Below are 19,087 nucleotides of genomic sequence, written 5' to 3' on the forward strand. Positions count from 1 at the left end.
ACGCCCATTTAGTGATTGCAATATGTACGTAATAGAAACCGCACCCTGAACTTGAGCTTTTGATCGCAATTTTTAAATTGATACATTGTAATATAAATCACGGTTTAGATTAGGATTTAAATGGTAGTGTTCATGCACAGCTCCTTAGCATAAGCGTCTCACATGCATGAATGCTGAGTACAGATTAAATCTGGCTCGTTTTCAGACCCAGTCCAGTTTTTTAGCATGGGCTAGTGAAGTATGTGTGAATGCTTAGCTAGGGCAGGCACGCAAAACGACATTGTATTCAATGATCATTTGGAGGATTTACTAATATATTCGTAATTATTTATTACGGAATGCCATTTCCGACATGACAATCAACGCGAGCACAACATGATCACGCTACATGAAGTACAAGCTAAAATTTAAGCTATCGTTAAAATCCTAATATAAACTGCGGTTTATATTACAATGTATCAAATACAAAATTGGGATCAACAGCTCAAGTTCAGGGTGCGGTTTCTATTACATACAAATTGCAATCACTAAATGGGCATGGTCATTTTTTTCCCACATCACTTGCACAAAACAAACAATACACTGTACAATCTTTTGAATATAAGCGTAACTCCAATTTAGATGTCACAAAAAACTGTTCACATGAAAAAAAAATACTCAGTATATTTAATGTAATATGCATTTATTTTTTAATTTTCTTTGTAACGGAAAGTATATTCTGACAGGAGTTTCAAATAAAAACAAACATTGATGCATTGCTTAGTAGAAAATGATCATTGTACGGCACTAAAAAAGTACAGTACCGTGGGTACGGTGACGCAGTCCGGCCATGCTTTGGCTCACAAGTGAATAACTTAATTGTTTTCGAAGTGTTGACATTTTTTGTTATTACTCAGTAGTGATTATAATAACGCACAAAAAATAAATTCGTTGAATTGTTATCAAATGCAAGTAAAATTCAACTTAGTTTCACCGTAAGCAAATTATTTCGGTCACATGTAAACGACTTCCGCTATGTAGTTTGAAGGCACACGAGACATTACTTGACCCGGTAGGTCAAGTCGTTAATTAACCAATCAAAATGCTGGACGGTGCCCACATGTTCAAATTACCTTATTTCATTTAAACATGTTAATGACAGGTTGCCGACTTCATGGTGAACGAAACACGGAAGGGATTTACTGTTAATGTAGTGCAATCTTTTGGCTTTGATTTCCATGGGAAAACGACATGACTTTTTTTTTAAATCAAGAAATTAGTTGTTTTCGAAAAATAAACTGAGCATTGAAAAAGAATTTAACAGTTTTTCGGTGATAACAGCTCATTGTCGAAAACTTGCGACACACGGACGTATTCTTAAGGAGTATTGACAAAAGTTGTTGCAAGAACAAAAGCAGTTTTACTGCGTGTTTGACATCCTAACACTACTGAACAATAAAGAGGTGTGAATATTTTTAGGCACGTTGTCGAAACAAATGAATATGATTAGGAACAATGTACCAGCTGGTTGAAACAAAGTCAGTCACGGTCTTGTTGAATTGGTGGTTCGGTTAGTAATATGTACTTTTCATGTTTTCAATTTTTGTTGAGAACTCTTTAACACTGAAGCCGAAATCGGGGGTGCGGTTACTATTAGGTATGTGGTTTATAATAGGATTTTAATGGTAATCTCATAAATTTGCATATCTGATAGACCAGGTTGCATTCACACACAAGAGGAAACAGTGGTTAGCATGGGCAAAAATACCAAAACTTGTTTAGAATATACAAAAATCTTCAGTAATTTTAATGTAATAATTAGACATAAATAATGTCATTTTTTTTTTATATGTTAACCAAATTATGTAAAAAATAAAGTGGTATGGAAAGTTCTGGTAGTGAAGTAAAGACTAAAAGATAATATGAAGTTATCCTGAAATTACCACAAAGTATGGATGATGAAGGCAATATGGCCATTGTGTCAACCAACACATATAGTAGAGGTTGATGTGATCCCAAACTGCCTGAGTGCATACTTTTCGTCATTTTCATGATAACCTCATATCTTTTCCCGTTTGCAGTCATAATTAAGAAACAATAACAGCCCATAGTGTCATCAAATACATGTGTAAGCCACCAATTATTAAGATTGTAATAAGTACACATACATCTGAAATGAATACAATTTCAGATATGTCATGCTAAATTCAGATGTAGGATATAGCAATATAGCAGACAACAAGCTTACCTTGTTTGTTTATAGTACGATTTATGTTTTCAATCCAATCATTTGCACATGAAGAATCTCTGCAGTGAAAGCTAACTTTCCTATCTTTCCATTTATGTCGTCCATTTCGTTTTATCATGTAAACTGCAGAGAATGAACAAAACAGTAAATAAGTGTTTCAGCATTGTGCTTTCGTGTGTAAAAAAGGTTGTCTTTTTCTAGTGTTCTTGCACATTTGTGGGAAGTGCAATATTGTCTTTTCGTAACCTTGAATATTTCAATTTCTGCGATTGAATGTTTATAAACGTCCATTGCGTGCCACAATGCCATTGGTCAAAATATGTTCAATGGAAATGGGCATGGAACTCTTCGCACACCACCATTTATGATTATCAAAGATACCGGTACAAACTTATCCTATACATTGTAAATACTTGTCAATATTTGACAGACTAATGGTGGGTCAATATACTTAAACAGACAACTCAAAAATATGCACAAAATATATTTCATCTACTATACCTGAGAAAACATTTGACTTTTTCGGAAGTAGTTCAATTGTATTTATTTTAGAATATTTTGAGTACTTTTCATAATGGCCACCTGGATGGAATTCATATTCTGCTTTGACTGTAATAATCTCTGTCACTTTAACATAATGCTGATGATCTGAAAAAAAAAATGAAGATAAAAGTTATAAGAGAAATATGTCATAGGAAGAAAAGAATAACAAAGTGGTGGAGTAGTGGTGCAAAATATGAAACTAGAGTGCAATGTACAGAAGACGGAGTAGTGGTGCAAAGTGCAAAACTAGAGTGCAAACTAGTGGAATATTGTGCAAAGTACAAAACTATAGTGCAAAGTAGTGGAATAGTGGTGCAAAGTGTGAAACTAGAATGCAAAGTCGTGGAATATTGGTGCAAAGTGTGAAACTAGAATGCAAAGTAGTGGAATAGTGGTGCAAAGTGTGAAACTAGAATACAAAGTAGTGGAATAGTGCAGCCAGTAGGCTACCATGCACAATTTTTGACACTCACTTTAACAAGTAGATTCTCTACATTTTGGTTGTGTTTGCATATGTCTGCGGCTTCTCAGACCAAAATTGTGCCTTGTTAAATTTGCAGCTGAAACGAGTTGTTTGTTATTTTGTTGTGAACTTTGACGTACCTTATATGTACTTGTAACCCATAATCTCTACATTCAAACAATGTCATTTTTATTTTGCTACCACGAAAACTAACAGAGAAAATGCACTTTTTATAAGTGTAAACAAAAACACCACTGCCAGCTGGTTTATTTGCTTTCATTGTTTACATTTTTATGATTACTATTTGTTTATGTGCAGGGTTGCCTACTGGCTGAGTGGTGCAAAGTGTGAAACTAAAGGATAGAAAAATCAAACAACACTACATGTATGAAAGCAATGAATATCAAAATCAAAATGTGTTAAGTACAAGAAGAAATTCTGCTAAATATCAAACAAAGTTATTTTCCCACACCACACTGAATACTGAATCTGTGCCGTGATTGGTTACCTATTACAGTGGTAATTAAAGAGTTGCAGTAGTTGTGTAGTGCATGTTAACATTTTTAGTAAATAAACAATGTATTTTACATGTTTGTTTATACATGTCACTACAGGTGCAATATACTTTAAAAATGTGGTTATGGAATTACTCATCAGACCTATCCTCATTTATGGTTGTGATGTTTGGGGTGATGAGTTCTCCACTAAATCACCTATTGAAGACGTTTAATTAAGTTATTGTCGGTATCTACTGGGGGTGTCACAACACACACCAATTATGGCCATGTATAGCGAGTTAGGCAGATACCCCCTAGACGTATTTATAAAAAAAACAAATAATTAAATATTACAGTCGGGCCATGAATTCTAATAATGCGTTACTCAAGGAAGCTTTTGTGGTTAACCAAAACATTAAAAGTAAATGATATCTAGAAGTGACATCATTATTAAACAATATCCAACTATATCATTCAGTTAACAACTGTGATAAATTAACCTCGGCACAAATGAAACAAATTGATTTGGGCATCAAAGATTTATTTCTAACAAAATGGAAAGGTGAGGTCCATAATGATAACCGCACCAAAGCAAATGAGCAAAACAAACTAAGAACATATCGGCTAATCAAATCAGATTTAAAACTTGAGCCATATTTAGTCAAGCTAAAAAACTTTGAACTGCGTAGTGTGCTTACCAAATTTCGTCTTAGTGACCATAGTCTCAAAATTGAAATGGGTCGTCATAAAAAAATCCCACTAAACAACAGGGTTTGTGACATGTGTAACAAAGGTCTAATTGAGGATGAAATGCATTTTCTGCTGGAATGCAACAAATATAATGAGTTGCGTGCCAAACTGTTCAATAAAGCTAAGGATATGATCCCAGCATTTGAAAATAAACCTGCAGAGAAAAAATTCATGGAATTGTTACAGAATGAAAACATTATTATACCAGTAGCACAGTTCATAAGTAAAAGCTTTGAAGTCAGGAAGCAGGGTCTTACTTGACATCTTAATGCCTGCTGTCAATTTTGTAATTTTATATTAGATTGTATTTTAGAGATTTTGTATTATTTAGTAATTTAGTGATTGTATTTGTTATTTAGTATATTGTTTTTTTGTTTTGTTTTTTTATATATATATTTCTCCTTGTACTTTGTGACCATTTTCTTTCCCTCCGGGGATTGTGTAAGAGTCAATAAGTAAATAAACACACTGTTGCAATAAGATGACAAAACCAGTCAAACATTTCGGACAACAGCTGCACACAATTTTCAGATCACATTTAAAGTTACATTTGTGCAAAGCATTACCCCCCCCCCCCACCGCGCTCAATGATTTAAATATGTACCCCGGTACATGTACTGTATATGAAGGTTATCTATTATGCTGTATAGTTTTATACCCAATATTTTATTCAATTATTCTGTACTTCACTATCATTTCTTGTCAATAGTGATTTGTAATATAAGGTTATTACGAGTATACCTCAAAGTGTGCACAAAGACAGTACAGTGGCAGTATCGACCGACGCGCAGTGGAGGTTGCTGCGATGACGTACTGTCTGAGTGCATACTTTGAGGTATACTCGTAATAACCTTATTATTATACATTTTTTCCTTCCAAGAATACATCATGGGAATGCCTTTATCCAAAAAGTTTAGAACAGAATCAGCGAACTTGTGTGGGGTCCGGTCAAACCCTGGTGGCAGCCTTGTTTATTTTTTATTATTAGAGGATGATTATGCGCATAATCATTCCATATTTGGAATTCACATTTCCTTATATGGTAGAATGAAAATACCCCGTAAAATATCATAAAATTACGACATGCTGTAACTTATGGCGTTATGGTGACAGATGTATAATAATTACAAGTATCGATAGCATTTGACAACATGTTCTATTCAAAATGTAGTTGTTCTTATTTATTCATCATTCAGCATAGTGCACAACAATGTAATTTGAAAACCTTCCATTAATATTCAATCGGCCAATAGAAACCTCTCATTTTGAATTATTAGTTTGAATTATAAATAGTTATAAATATGAAAGGAATACCTTTGTTGTGTTACTGTGTTGTAATCCCAGGTTGTAATTTACTATGTAAAATTAACACATGCTAGATATTATAACCATTGTATTTTTTTTTTTTTTAAGTTCTGTAAATATGGTTATTCTGGTGAAATAAATAAAAAAATAAAATATATAACAACCATCGTGCTTAATACATATCATTCGACAGCCGCAGATAGTTGAAACGTGGATTTGCTATATATATAGTAGGTCCATTGTTAAAGATGGAGAGTAAACCAGATTAGTCAAATTGCATTTACTGTACATACATGTATTCTCCAATCTACCTAACGCAAATTAACGAGCGATGTGACGTGGCCCTTGACCTACAAACCCTTGGGTCCATTTTATAACCAGGCGAACATTTGTATGTTGGGTAGTAAACACTTTACTGAACGTGGCGCAGTGGACAGCAGAACTGCGTCCCAGGATGTAACTTGAAAGATATGTTTATGGGTCTGGTAACTGTAGAAAATAACATAACAAATCGCAATATTTCTTACATTGAGCACGCTCTGGAAAGGTTGGTGACCAGCACAGATGGCTTCCACTCAGTGTTAGGCGATTTGATTTGCCATTCAGAGTCACAACAGTCGATAAAATAATGCCTTCAGTCTGTGACGCCATGATTATGGGTGAAGATAGACATAGCGATCACAGAAACGGTGTACTTCGATCTGTGTTTTCCTAATCAGGTGGGTGAAGCCCTCTAACTTCGAATAATAATGAACTCACTACAAAATAGTACTTGACAGTCACTGTAAGCCAGTGTTGTAATTGCAATTTTACCAATTTCATCATAAAATTATTCAAGGCTAAACTCAAAAGTATTCACTGTTGTTTAATTAATTTAACGTATTTAATTTCTGTGTTTGTTTTCATAGCAGTTGCTTTTTTAACAGACCTACGTGGCATTTTGCCTCGTTGTGACACATGTTGACGTAAATCCAACATGGCGTACAGTTAGGAAATATATGTGAATTGGAAGTGAAATCAATGATATTTGGCAATAACTTCATACTTTTTTCTGTCCACCTTATACTGGACAGTAACGCGTGAACTATTATTTGCAGCAATGTCTGCGCCAGGGCTAAATAACGACTCGAAGAAAAATAAAAGAACATTTTGGAAACGCAACACTGAGAAAGTTCCCGGAAGGTAAGTGCTGATGAACTTGTCCATGATCAGTTTCTGTATTTTAGTTGAATTTACCTTTACACTTATAGTAATAATTTTTCTTGTGACACACTTAAATTAATGTTACGGAAGTAAGTTGTGTAAACGACGCCAGGAATTGGTCAACATGTTCTAAAACGCTTTACACGTAGTAATGGGTCACTTTCGCTAGATTTATTGTTTTATTTTAAAAGGGTACCTCTCTATCCCAGGGATTGCATTATGGGTAATTTAAATTCCAAAACTCCGCCTGCGTCTACTACTAGTTTTTATTGGTGCTTATCTTTCCAACTGTTTCAATCACTTGAAACAAACTAATTGCAAACTGTGCTCACTTTGATCTAACTTGTGCGTCAAATAACACGGGCCTGTAATAGTTCTGAGCAGTAAAGCATCTCCCAAAACTGAATACCAAGTATCAGATTTATTGAAAGCACATGCACTTATATAAATAGCAGGTATGTCTATGGTCAAAATAAGTTGCATTTTTAAGTGATAAGGGGCAATAGCTGTAACTTTCTCCAACATCTCCTGTGTCATTAGTGTCAGTTTGTAATGACCATAACTAAAATGTGAACATATGAAAGCGTGGCATATATGGTATTTACGAACATTGTACATTAATACACTTGCAAATGAAAAAAGATGGCCACAGGCTTGCGTCCATGTCTCCAGAGGGCGCCATCTGCTGAAATCTAATTTTGTCAAGTGAGCTTGAAGGGAAAGGTCACCCAAAAATTGTTGAGTTTGCAGAAGGAATACTTTATTAAACAAGTAACCTGTAGAATACTGTGTGGGTAATATTTTTTATATTGATTTTTGTTGCATTTGCAGCAAATAGTTACCAAACAATGAGAAATCTATAGGATTGAATATACCCCACAGCTGGCTTCACATGCATTGTTCATAGTTCATATGGTGCTTACACCAGGATTTAATTACAGCACCTAGGCGGTATGTGGTTACAGCTTAATGTTCGAGTAATCGCAAGAAATTGACATGACAATAGAAATTCATTAAAGACTGCCACTCCCATCCAATTAACAGCGAGTGAAATTCCTGGGATTGAAACATATATTTTGAAGTCACTGATGTAGGCAACGAATAACTGCAAGTTGACATAAAGACGAGGTAGTTTATTTAATCAGTGGTAAACTAGAGGCTGAAATTATAATTAATTTGTTTATTTCAATTTCTCCTGACGTCAAATAGAATACACTGGTGAAACACGGTAGTAACTGTGGGTGAAAGGATGTTTTGGGGTGTAGTTTACATTGTATATGGAGTGGTAGGGTCGGGTGTAATGTGTTCATTTCCAACTATTATGAAGTCACGTAGAATTTCACTTAATTTATTTTTGCTGACATGTTTTCAAGCATTACATGTGAATCTAATTTTCACTGCGCTGTGTCTCAATATAGTATGAGGGAAATGGCATATTCACTGGAATTTATTTCAGGGGAAAAATGTTTTCAGTGATAATGAAGTATTATGACAGATACCCTCCCCGTGGCTTTCATTGCGTATGGAAGTCTTTTCACGAGTGATGCGGTGTATCCTGCTGCCGTACTTTCACGAGCGAAGCCACGGGGAGGGTGTGGGGTTCTGTTATTATACACATGTCCCATATTTGATTATTTCATATTAAAAATAGAACGTGCAACAAACCGGGATAGAAATTTAGATCGGGGAACCCAATTGCCCATTAATATGCTCCAAGACAGTGCTGCGACCTAGCAACGCTTGTCAGTGTAGAACGCGTGTCGCTGTACGTGTGAAAATAAAATAATCAGACGTCTAATTTAAGTCATTGTCCGAATAAATAACTCGTGGATGTTTAAGCGCGGTGGTCGTAGCACAGCGCGTGTTCGAATTTCATGTAAATAAACAATGTATTTTACACGCATTGTATACGTCGCTGTGAGTCCCATATCGAACAGGACGCGACACGACGACTATCGCCCTTTAGTTGGGACCACGACAGAACCAGAACTTAAACTGGGCGACTACGATACACGGTTGATGTTGAAGTTAAAAGTTCCTCCACAGATCTGTGCATTGGCAAACATGCCGTGCAACTGCGGTACTCCACTGACGGAATGACTTTCGTTGAAATCGGTCGTCGCTGACTCGTGAGCTGCACACTACAACCACAGTCACTTGGGGGCTGAAAATCAATAAATACTAATTTTCAATAAATATCATCCGCTATACGTATATAAATAAACAAGTTGTGAAACACGGCACCGAGTAAATCGACACCCTGTCGGTTTCAAATGTCGATTTCTTACCTTAAAATGCGAAACAAAAAGTGCAGAGAGGGTCAGGTGTTAGGTTAATAACCATTGTTCATAATCGCTAACTTAGTTTTATTCAAAACGGCACAAATCGCGAGTTTTTTGGTGATATCCGACAATTTCATGATCGAAAATGGCCAGCAGCCAGAATCAAGGGGGATTCGCGCAGAGTTATGGGTAAATCAAGTGCGCATACTCATTTTCAGCCAATCAGGCGTGCCGTAACAGCATTTCCTTGATTTACCCAGAACTCTATGCGAATCCCCCTTGATTCTGGCTGCTGGCCATTTTCGTTCATGAAATCGTCGGATATCATCAGAAAACGCGGGATTTGTGCAGTTTTGAATAAAACCAAGTTAGCGATTATGAACAATGGTTATTAACCTAACACCTGATCCCCTCTAAAATTTTTGTTTCGCATTTTAAGGTAAGAAATCGACATTTGAAACCGACAGGGTGTCGATTTACTCGGTGCCGTGTTTCACAACTTGTTTATTTATATACGTATAGCGGATGATTTTTATTGAAAATTAGTATTTATTGATTTTCAGCCCCCAAGTGACTGTGCTACAACCTCGTTTGTGATGTTGCTTGCTTGTCGTGGATAGACTGAGTCTTGGTTACCGGTTAAATTTTGCTAATTTGGCGTTGGTAATCTTTATTTGGAACTGAGTAACGCCGCAACGTCGCCAGCAGAAACCTCATGGTATATCGATGTTGATGGTTGCGGCTCCATATTAATCGGAGATTTTACTGCGGGTCCAGGCAGCGGGTGGATCTTCCGAGAGCCCTTCAAGATTTATAAAACTCAGATTCCAGGTGGTCAACAAACATTAAGTTCTCCCAATCCTAGTATTCTATGTGATGTACATCTAACATGCCAAAAATGCTGGTGAACGATTTGAACCTGACAAAAATACTTGAAATAGATACCAGGAAGGGGAGGGGGGTAAAAGAAAAGTTATATAACATTTTATTATTCAATAATTTATTAAAATACACAAGTTTGTCCAACTCCCTGTGATACAACACCTCAGACATAGCTCATTGTACTCGGCTGGAGTGTGGGCAAAAAGTTACTATTTGAATTTTTGATATCTTGTTTCATTAATGAGAAAGTTGACCCCGAAGTTAGAGTAACTGTTCAGCAGGAATGGCTTTTTAACTCTTCTGTGATTTTTTTTTTGGCTTGGCTGATTTTGTCACGGTTCATACTTGACAGGCAGGTCGTACCATCACTAAATGGAAAAACAATCCTGACCCACCGCTACCATGGCAACAGCCAAAGTCTTGTAATAGCAGTGCCCAAATGATCATGCCTTTTATTTTGGCTACGTTGCGCACTGGTAAGAGGTCACCGGCGCCGACATTGTTACCACTGTCAACGGAATCCCAACGCAGCTTTGAACTTTGAATAAAATGTAAATGCTGCTTCCAATCTAGAAAATACTATCGCAAAACGATTGGAAATTATACATTTAACGGCTGAATACGTCCTAACAATAAAATAAAGTGACTTCTAATGACTGCCATGTTATTTTGCAAACCTCGTATAAGGTGCCCGGTTTTAGTTATAAACAGACGTTAGCTTCACGTTCATGTCCCTTCCATGATAACAGCCGAAAACATATTGCTTGTTTTTTACCGGTTTTCATTGGCAACCGAAGTATTTTTATTTTGTAAACAAATTTTCGTCTGCTATTTTTATTCAGTTCAAATCGTTCAGCAACATTTTTGGCATATTAGGTGTACATCACATGGAATACTACGATTGAGAGAACTTGATGTATGTTGACTGATTTTTATCATAGTACGAAGTACCAGGAAGTTACTCAGTTCCAAATAAAGATTACCAACGTCAAATGAGCAACATTTGACTGGTAATCAAGATTCATGTAATCCATGGCTAACAAGCAACATCACAAGCGAAGTTGTAGCATGCAGTAAGTCATCCCGTCAGTGGAGTACCGCAGTAACACGGCATGTTTGCCATCAGCATTGTATTCAAACGAATCACGTGGTGTGCCGTTCTCGTTCAAACCCGGGATTCGATCAATAGGGGAGTCCCATTAATAAAACACATTGCAAATCATGCAAGTTCAACATTTTCAAACCAATATACTAAAACAGAAATGCTTAGAGATGTAAATGAAGGATAGATATTACTTTTCACTATACACATCTCTGTTGATACTATTCCTCACATATTCTACTCCCAATTACTCCTGCGTAAAATGGACTAGCCTCTTCATGTTGACATTCAGACTAAAATCACGTGACAGGCTGTTAAAATTGGCTGTTGCATACTCTTTCGCCGGTCTGGAAAATGTGTTTAATTAACTCACATTCAAGCAACAATGCAGATTTCCCAGTGGGACTGAGACTATTCAAACTCTGTCACTAAAAAATAGGGGTGTTTTCAGCAAAAAACGAATAACCCTGGAATACACACAATATACTGAATTTCGGAACAAATCGTGCATTACTTACAGCAGCAGAATACCACAGAAATATCAGACGAAACATGAAAACACTATATATTGTATTTCAGCCTGAACCCTCTATATTGCAATTCAAGGAATTAACCCCATATGTGCATCCATTTCCCACCTTGGTATCACCCACCCCTGAAAACAAACTCTTAATACCACGCTGAAGCGTTTGGTAATAAAGACGAATTGCATTGTTTTTTGAAAATTTCACTCGGCAGTTAAAAAGCGGCACCCCCTGAAATATTTCACAGTATACCGGAAATGACGACACAACCTAGCTACTGCATTTAGGAGGCATTGCAATGCAACCATCACAGTATACTGGAAATGATGACACAACCTAGCTACTGCATTCAGGGGGCATTGCAATGCAACCATCACAGTATACCGGAAATGATGACACAACCTAGCTACTGCATTCAGGATGTGTTGCAATTCAACCATCACAGTATACCGGAAATGATGACACAACCTAGCTACTGCATTCAGGATGTGTTGCAATGCAACCATCACAGTATACCGGAAATGACGACACAACCTAGCTATTGCATTCAGGAGGTGTTGCAATGCAACCATCACAGTATACCGGAAATGACGACACAACCTAGCTACTGCATTCAGGAGGTGTTGCAATGCAACCATCACAGTATACCGGAAATGATGACACAACCTAGCTACTGCATTCAGGGGGCATTGCAATGCAACCATCACAGTATACCGGAAATGACGACACAACCTAGCTACTGCATTCAGGAGGTGTTGCAATGCAACCATCACAGTATACCGGAAATGACGACACAACCTAGCTACTGCATTCAGGAGGTGTTGCAATGCAACCATCACAGTATACCGGAAATGACGACACAACCTAGCTACTGCATTCAGGAGGTGTTGCAATGCAACCATCACAGTATACCGGAAATGATGACACAACCTAGCTACTGCATTCAGGGGGCATTGCAATGCAACCATCACAGTATACCGGAAATGACGACACAACCTAGCTACTGCATTCAGGAGGTGTTGCAATGCAACCATCACAGTATACCGGAAATGACGACACAACCTAGCTACTGCATTCAGGAGGTGTTGCAATGCAACCATCACAGTATACCGGAAATGATGACACAACCTAGCTTCTGCATTCAGGGGGCATTGCAATGCAACCATCACAGTATACCGGAAATGATGACACAACCTAGCTACTGCATTCAAGAGGTGTTGCAATGCAACCATCACAGTATACCGGAAATGACGACACAACCTAGCTACTGCATTCAGGAGGTGTTGCAATGCAACCATCATTACATCGTAACAAGTTTCTTAATTGTAGTTTGTTATCGAATACGAGCCACTTTATTGATTCTGAGTCATCTGGAAGTGACATAGTTGGTTATATCTATGAACCTGAATATAGTGCAGGCAAGATTTCGATCAGCTCATCCAATTCCAAATTTTTGGAGCAGATGAATGTAATTTTGAAATAACCTTAAAATTCTTAAATAATTGTCTACATTTGTAGATATTTGATTCTACATTTATAAATACATTTTTAGACTTATTTACTTATATCCATTACAGAATTGATGAAGGTTTTTATAAAACGATTACCTTGAAAAACTAACATCATTCATTCAAATCCAAAGTTTTTATTGCCCATTAAAACCATTTGGCAATGCCTATTGTTGATTTCTTTCAATCATCGACCTATTTACTGATGTGCAATTATTATTAATCATATTGTGATTGTGTGGTTGTTTTAAATTGTCGTATGTAATTTCTAAAACATATTTTATATAAAAACATTCACTGTACCATAATTAAAAAAAAAACTATTTAATACAACATAAATACCCATATCAATGTATGCTTGATTAATATGGGCCTTACTTCTGAACCATGTTAAACTACAAAGGTTAACATTCTTTGACAGAAATGTAGGTAAAATTTGTCTGTTTTTTGATTCTGCTCTAATCAGCATGTTATTTCAAGGATATCATTATGTCATGAATTTGTTTTATATTTATAAATGTTTATGTATGTAATAAATTCAAAAAATTGTTAAACCAGTAAACCAATCACGTTCGGGATGCATCGCCATTAATTTTCCGATAAGTGAAGGTAACCCTGAAAGACTAGTGTGTAACCAAAGGGCTTCTGAAGCCAATGAAACCATTTTTGGATTTGAATGCAGCACAATGATCTTCCTGATTTCATGATTAAGGGTTCAAGCCATTTCAGAGCTGGAGCCCTATTGTTAACGCTTGGATTTTGCTTCTTCTTCTTTCCGCCATGTTTTTTCGTCAGCTTGTTTGAGAAAATGGCTGAATGCAATGATCTGAAATGCTCTATACTGATGGTCCCTAATGTGAACTGGTGCACCTAACTTTCAGAATTTTGAATGGTCAATTGGTTCAGCAGCCATATTGGATTTAAATTAAACCGGAAGTGGCAATTTTGACCACTTTCTGAGGATCTTGGCATTCAGATTTTTTTATGGCATATAGTACAACTCATGCAGTGTTCTCCACGCGTTGATTTGGTAGTTTACTTAGTGTGCTGCTTTTCTAATAACACAAATATGTTTTAACTCACAAATAATATGAACGCTAAGAGTTAACTGAAAGGCAACATCGTTTTTTGAAGAAAAAAACAAACAAACAAAAACACGACAATGCAAGATTATGTGTGCAAGGTTAGATTTATAGAACGTACATGATCGCTTAACTCAGTTTTTTTAATAATCATATCGCACGTGAAACATACAAGACATTTTAGTTCGTCCATTTCTTGTTTACGGATCTTGAACATTTTGTCTGCAATGCGATACAGACAGAATAAACATTAATGATACCGTTGTCAAATCAACAAAAGGCTCGAATCAAGAAGGCTCAGCTATTTTAAACTTTGTTTAAGTGTAATAAACATAAGTGAAATGTATGGACAAGTCATAATACTCGTACCTTCGAAAGTTACGACTTTTACTTTTGGAATTGATGATAAATATATGCATAAAATACAACATATACCAATTTCACACATAACAACAATTTGTATACAGCATTGGACTTATGGATTTTTATTTTAATAAAATACATGGGTCGATATTACCATATACATGTACCAGTGATTGCTCGCAACCTGCTCGATTTAAAAACAGCTATTTGAAACAAAGACTTGTGGAATCACAAAGGAAACTGTTAAGTATATATTTCACACTTTTCCTACGACCACAGTTGCAACCAATACATGTACTTAGTGGCCACCGCAGTAGAGACCCCTAATTATTAGCAGTCCGCGGCGGTAACCGCCAGTTTGATTACCTACTCTCCCCTTAAATGTCCCCGGTTTATACCATGGTTTCTTTCATTCAAATCTTGTATTAGTAAAAAGGTAGCATGTAATTCAGGGCGGAAATCAGTACAATATATTATGTACGCGCAAAAAATACAAATGTTAAGCATCCATGACAGAATAAGACATGTCAGCGTCACTTCCCGTCTGACACTGCACAGCACGTCTGTTTGGTTTGCGAAAGGCTTCTTTTACTGAACACAAATCAAAGGTGTTATTGTCAAACTGAATTGGTATATCTAAGAAACGAATGATTTCTGAATTTGTACGACTTTACGTTAGTCAGTATTTTACCGAATCGCGTGTGAACTAAATGCACACATTTTTGCCAGCGATGTAAGCAAAAAATGATACTTTGTATGTCGTACTGTATCATACTAAATAACTATGTTGCAACGTGACTGTAGGTCATTTTTTTATATAATTGAATCTAGATCAAAAAAAAATTGGACGTAAAAAAAAAATATGTAGTTTTATTTTTTTATTAAAACTGTAAAATGTTCGCACAAATTCATATACTGATGTCTACAGACCAAGTCTTTTCGACCAGCTTTGTTGCACACGCGAACACGAAAACAGAATACTATTGTTCTCATTTGCATTTGCGATCTTAACATGGTGTTAACGTAAGTCAATGCCTAAGGTAAGCAAGTTTTGAGCTGTACTGTATTTTGCGGTCGGCGATGTCACATACATGTATCCTACCTCTGCAGCTATCCTGTTCCATTCACCAACAATTCACTAGTCCTTGGAACTTACCTGAATCTGGAACTTAGCAGTAGGACATTGACTGAAAGCCCAACGTGCAAAGAAATTTAATGTGGAATGTACAAGAAGAAAAATTATATTGCTGTATTAAATATTTAATTTTTAACTCTGTTAGCTCTTTCAATTCTTGAGTCACGCAGACTGTCAAAGATCAACTCAGTTCTGTCAAGCTCCCGATCACAGTCACACATCATGACGAACAGCACTCCTCGTTCCCCTGAAATGACAAACTAAAAATTTAATCAGGCGCATCACGACACGCAAGCGGATGTAAATGATTACTGGGTATGTCTATGATGTACAACACGCAACCAATGCTGTCCAGCGCTTTGTACCATGTGACCATTTCATTGAGTGGACCAGCGAGCTGGAATCTTGGCGCGGTGCCAGTCTGGGCTTGTGCTAGAACAGGAGGCGTGAAGTATGGTTAGATGCCAGGCTACATTTTCAACCCGTGGAGAACACTCATGAGCAATAGATCTAAGTAATAAAAACTTTAGCGTTCATGTGACTTTTTCCGCAATTTTTTTTTCTCCTGAAAAACGGCAAAAAGCACATACAAATCTTCTTCTTCAGAACAACCAAGTAAAATGCTCTCATATATATATAAATGCTCTCATATATATTCAGCAAATTTAAGTTTGCAAAATTTATTATGATTGGTCACATGGTTTGGCCACCATTTTGGATTTCTTCTAAACAGGAAGTAGTTTTTTACGCATGCCACACTAATGCAATTATCTTCTAGATTGCTGCCTGGTATCTCTTTCAGAAAACCTTAAAAAATAATTGGATCAGTCACATGGTTTGGTCGCCATTTTGGATTTTAGACAAAAGGAACTAAAAGTTTGGGTATTTGTTTCTCTAAGGTGCTTCAACCGATTAACTGGGTATTTAGCTCATAACATGTCTGGTCACAGCTGCATATGAGAAAAATAATATATTTTTGATCAGTCACATGTTTTGGCTGCCATCTTGGGTCTAGAGTCCTAATTGTTGTTGTGTTGCACCTGTACCCCATGCCTATCCTTAATGATGTGAAAGAACATTAGAGGTCACGTGACTTTTGTCCCTATTTTGTGGTTTGCCCACCATCTTGGATTTTGTGAAAATGGGAAATGGGCATTCTAGTCTTGAGATACATTTTTCCAACTGAATGGCACATGGCTAGGTCCTGTGGCTAGGCGCCCCTGGGGTGGGAGCTTCTAAGCTCATTAATATGCATAACTGTTATACATGTATCTCAAGCACTGTTGCAGTTACGAAGATAAATCTTGTATTATTATGACTATGTTGAACAAGAGATTTGATTAAAATAACAGATGACCGTATATGGTCGTGTGAGCTCATTAATATGCATAACTATCATATCTGTAACACTGTTGCGGAACAGAGCATGGAACCAGTGCCATAATGAAGGCACCAAACAAAAGATGTAACTGGCATAAGATAAGACCATATATGATCATGTAACCTCGTAAATATGCATAAGCAATACACCCAACTTTTACCCCCAAATTGTTATCAGTCACATGGTTACGCTGATGTTGAATATAAAGAAATATTTAACATGTTTACACTTCATCTTGCAGGGATATTGGTATCAACACCCCATTTCAATGCAGATAACTTTTGTGACAATTTTGCTTGGATCCTTCCAATGCTGCTTGCAGCTTTAATTTATATTTTTTTCTTTGTACAATGCATATAACTTGCTGAATATCCTTTGTTGAATATGTGTGAGTGGCCATATTTTGGTTGAACAGCAATCAATAAATAAATAATTTAGGGCAGCCCTAAACTTAGTAAGCTCTTTGCAGTTTTTGGAATGTCATCGCTCTTATGCATATGTGTAACTTGAAAAAATAAAACAAAATGACCATGTGTACTGTTTCTTATAAGACTGGTAACGCCTGCGTTGTCAGAAAACTATATCAAATGTTGACAAATGTTGACAAAATTTAAATTAGTATTAATAATTAGTACATTGTATTATCATATTTTTTTGGTCAAGTTCCTCCTCGGGTACAAGCCCAACCCTTATTTTTAGATATTTAGTTAGTTGAAGGCATCACTGGTTATTTACCGAGGGTGTGTGTAACTGGGTGTTAACAATAGATTTAATCTTGAAATAAAGAGTTCATAACAGGTTAGCAGGGAGTTCATTATTATTATTATTATATTGTAATATTGTTGATACTCCTGAATTTGCTGTCTTTATAAACTGAAAAATCTGTGACAACTTTGCTTTGAACACTAACATTTTTACTATATCTCAAATTGAAATTATCTGCATAATTTAAAACAACATTTTTGAAATACAATACAATGACATCGTCACATGGGCACAAAGAGAGGAGTTTCAATAATCACAGTGATTTTAATTGTGAATATATTACTGTGATGATACTATCTCACTCACTTACTTACTAATTAGCTAATATTGACTGTATTTATACATGTATGTAATCACAGTCTCTCAACAAACTTTGATGTAATGGACAATTTAGTTTTGAGAATTTCAAAATTTAATTAAAAAATAAACTGATGTTACATGAGTAGATTAATAATCTATGAGAGAAACAGTAATGTGAGAGCAAGTATCATCATTTTGCTTTTACTCCAGTCATCTGTGCTTTATTTTTCAGCATTAAACCAGTGTATGGTGCCAAGCACCCACCTACAGAAGCTGTTATTCAAGCAAGTCTGGCTAACACTGACCAATCAAAAAATCGCAACAAAAGACCTGATTCATTTGCTGATTTTGATCATAGTACAAGTGATGCTTGGGATGATGCAGAAGATGATTTGATGTTAATGGGAACTAGGAAACTATCCATTGAAGAGACTATAGAATCTAATAATGATGAATTGCATAATATTGCTAATGAGAATTCTACAAATTTTCAAGGTGCTAAATCTAAAAATATTGATGTACCGATGTCAAGTTCACACCATAAGGGTAAGTTTGTTTTTTTAATTTAGTAGTTGTAGTCGGATTTAAATATGCTAAATGATTGGAAAAACCAATATTTTGGAAATATTACAGCAGGTTTAAGCGCGTTTTAGTACTGGTAGTCCTCAGTTGTATAAAGTCCGAAAACAGTAACTTGTGGATTGATCTCTGTGCATGCATGCATGCATGCATGTATGTGCGTGTACGTGCATGCGTGCGTGCGTCCTGACCTATT

The 19,087-nt window shown here is 36.2% G+C and overlaps 2 protein-coding genes across 4 annotated transcripts in view; one reads left to right on the top strand and one right to left on the bottom strand.

Annotated features, from left to right (window-relative positions):
* The window catches only part of LOC100378628 (ceramide kinase-like), a 65,358-nt gene extending 58,854 nt beyond the window's left edge, over positions 1 to 6,504 (bottom strand). For all 3 annotated transcript variants that reach the window (XM_085496706.1, XM_085496708.1, XM_085496707.1), the window contains exons 1-3: positions 6,313 to 6,504; positions 2,729 to 2,875; positions 2,228 to 2,350 (exon numbers count right to left, since the gene is read on the bottom strand). In XM_085496706.1, coding sequence (XP_085352832.1) covers positions 2,228 to 2,350; positions 2,729 to 2,875; positions 6,313 to 6,436 — 394 coding nt within the window. In that variant the 5' untranslated portion in view covers positions 6,437 to 6,504. The remainder of the gene's footprint in view (positions 1 to 2,227; positions 2,351 to 2,728; positions 2,876 to 6,312) is intronic.
* A 208-nt stretch (positions 6,505 to 6,712) lies between these two features.
* The window catches only part of LOC100378480 (TBC1 domain family member 22B-like), a 42,991-nt gene continuing 30,616 nt past the window's right edge, over positions 6,713 to 19,087 (top strand). The window contains exons 1-2 of the mRNA XM_085496710.1: positions 6,713 to 6,967; positions 18,545 to 18,858. Coding sequence (XP_085352836.1) covers positions 6,885 to 6,967; positions 18,545 to 18,858 — 397 coding nt within the window. The 5' untranslated portion in view covers positions 6,713 to 6,884. The remainder of the gene's footprint in view (positions 6,968 to 18,544; positions 18,859 to 19,087) is intronic.

The sequence above is a fragment of the Saccoglossus kowalevskii genome, chromosome 3 (genome assembly GCF_978046115.1).
Source record: "Saccoglossus kowalevskii chromosome 3, keSacKowa6.1, whole genome shotgun sequence".
In the NCBI taxonomy this organism is placed as follows: Eukaryota; Metazoa; Hemichordata; class Enteropneusta; family Harrimaniidae; genus Saccoglossus; species Saccoglossus kowalevskii.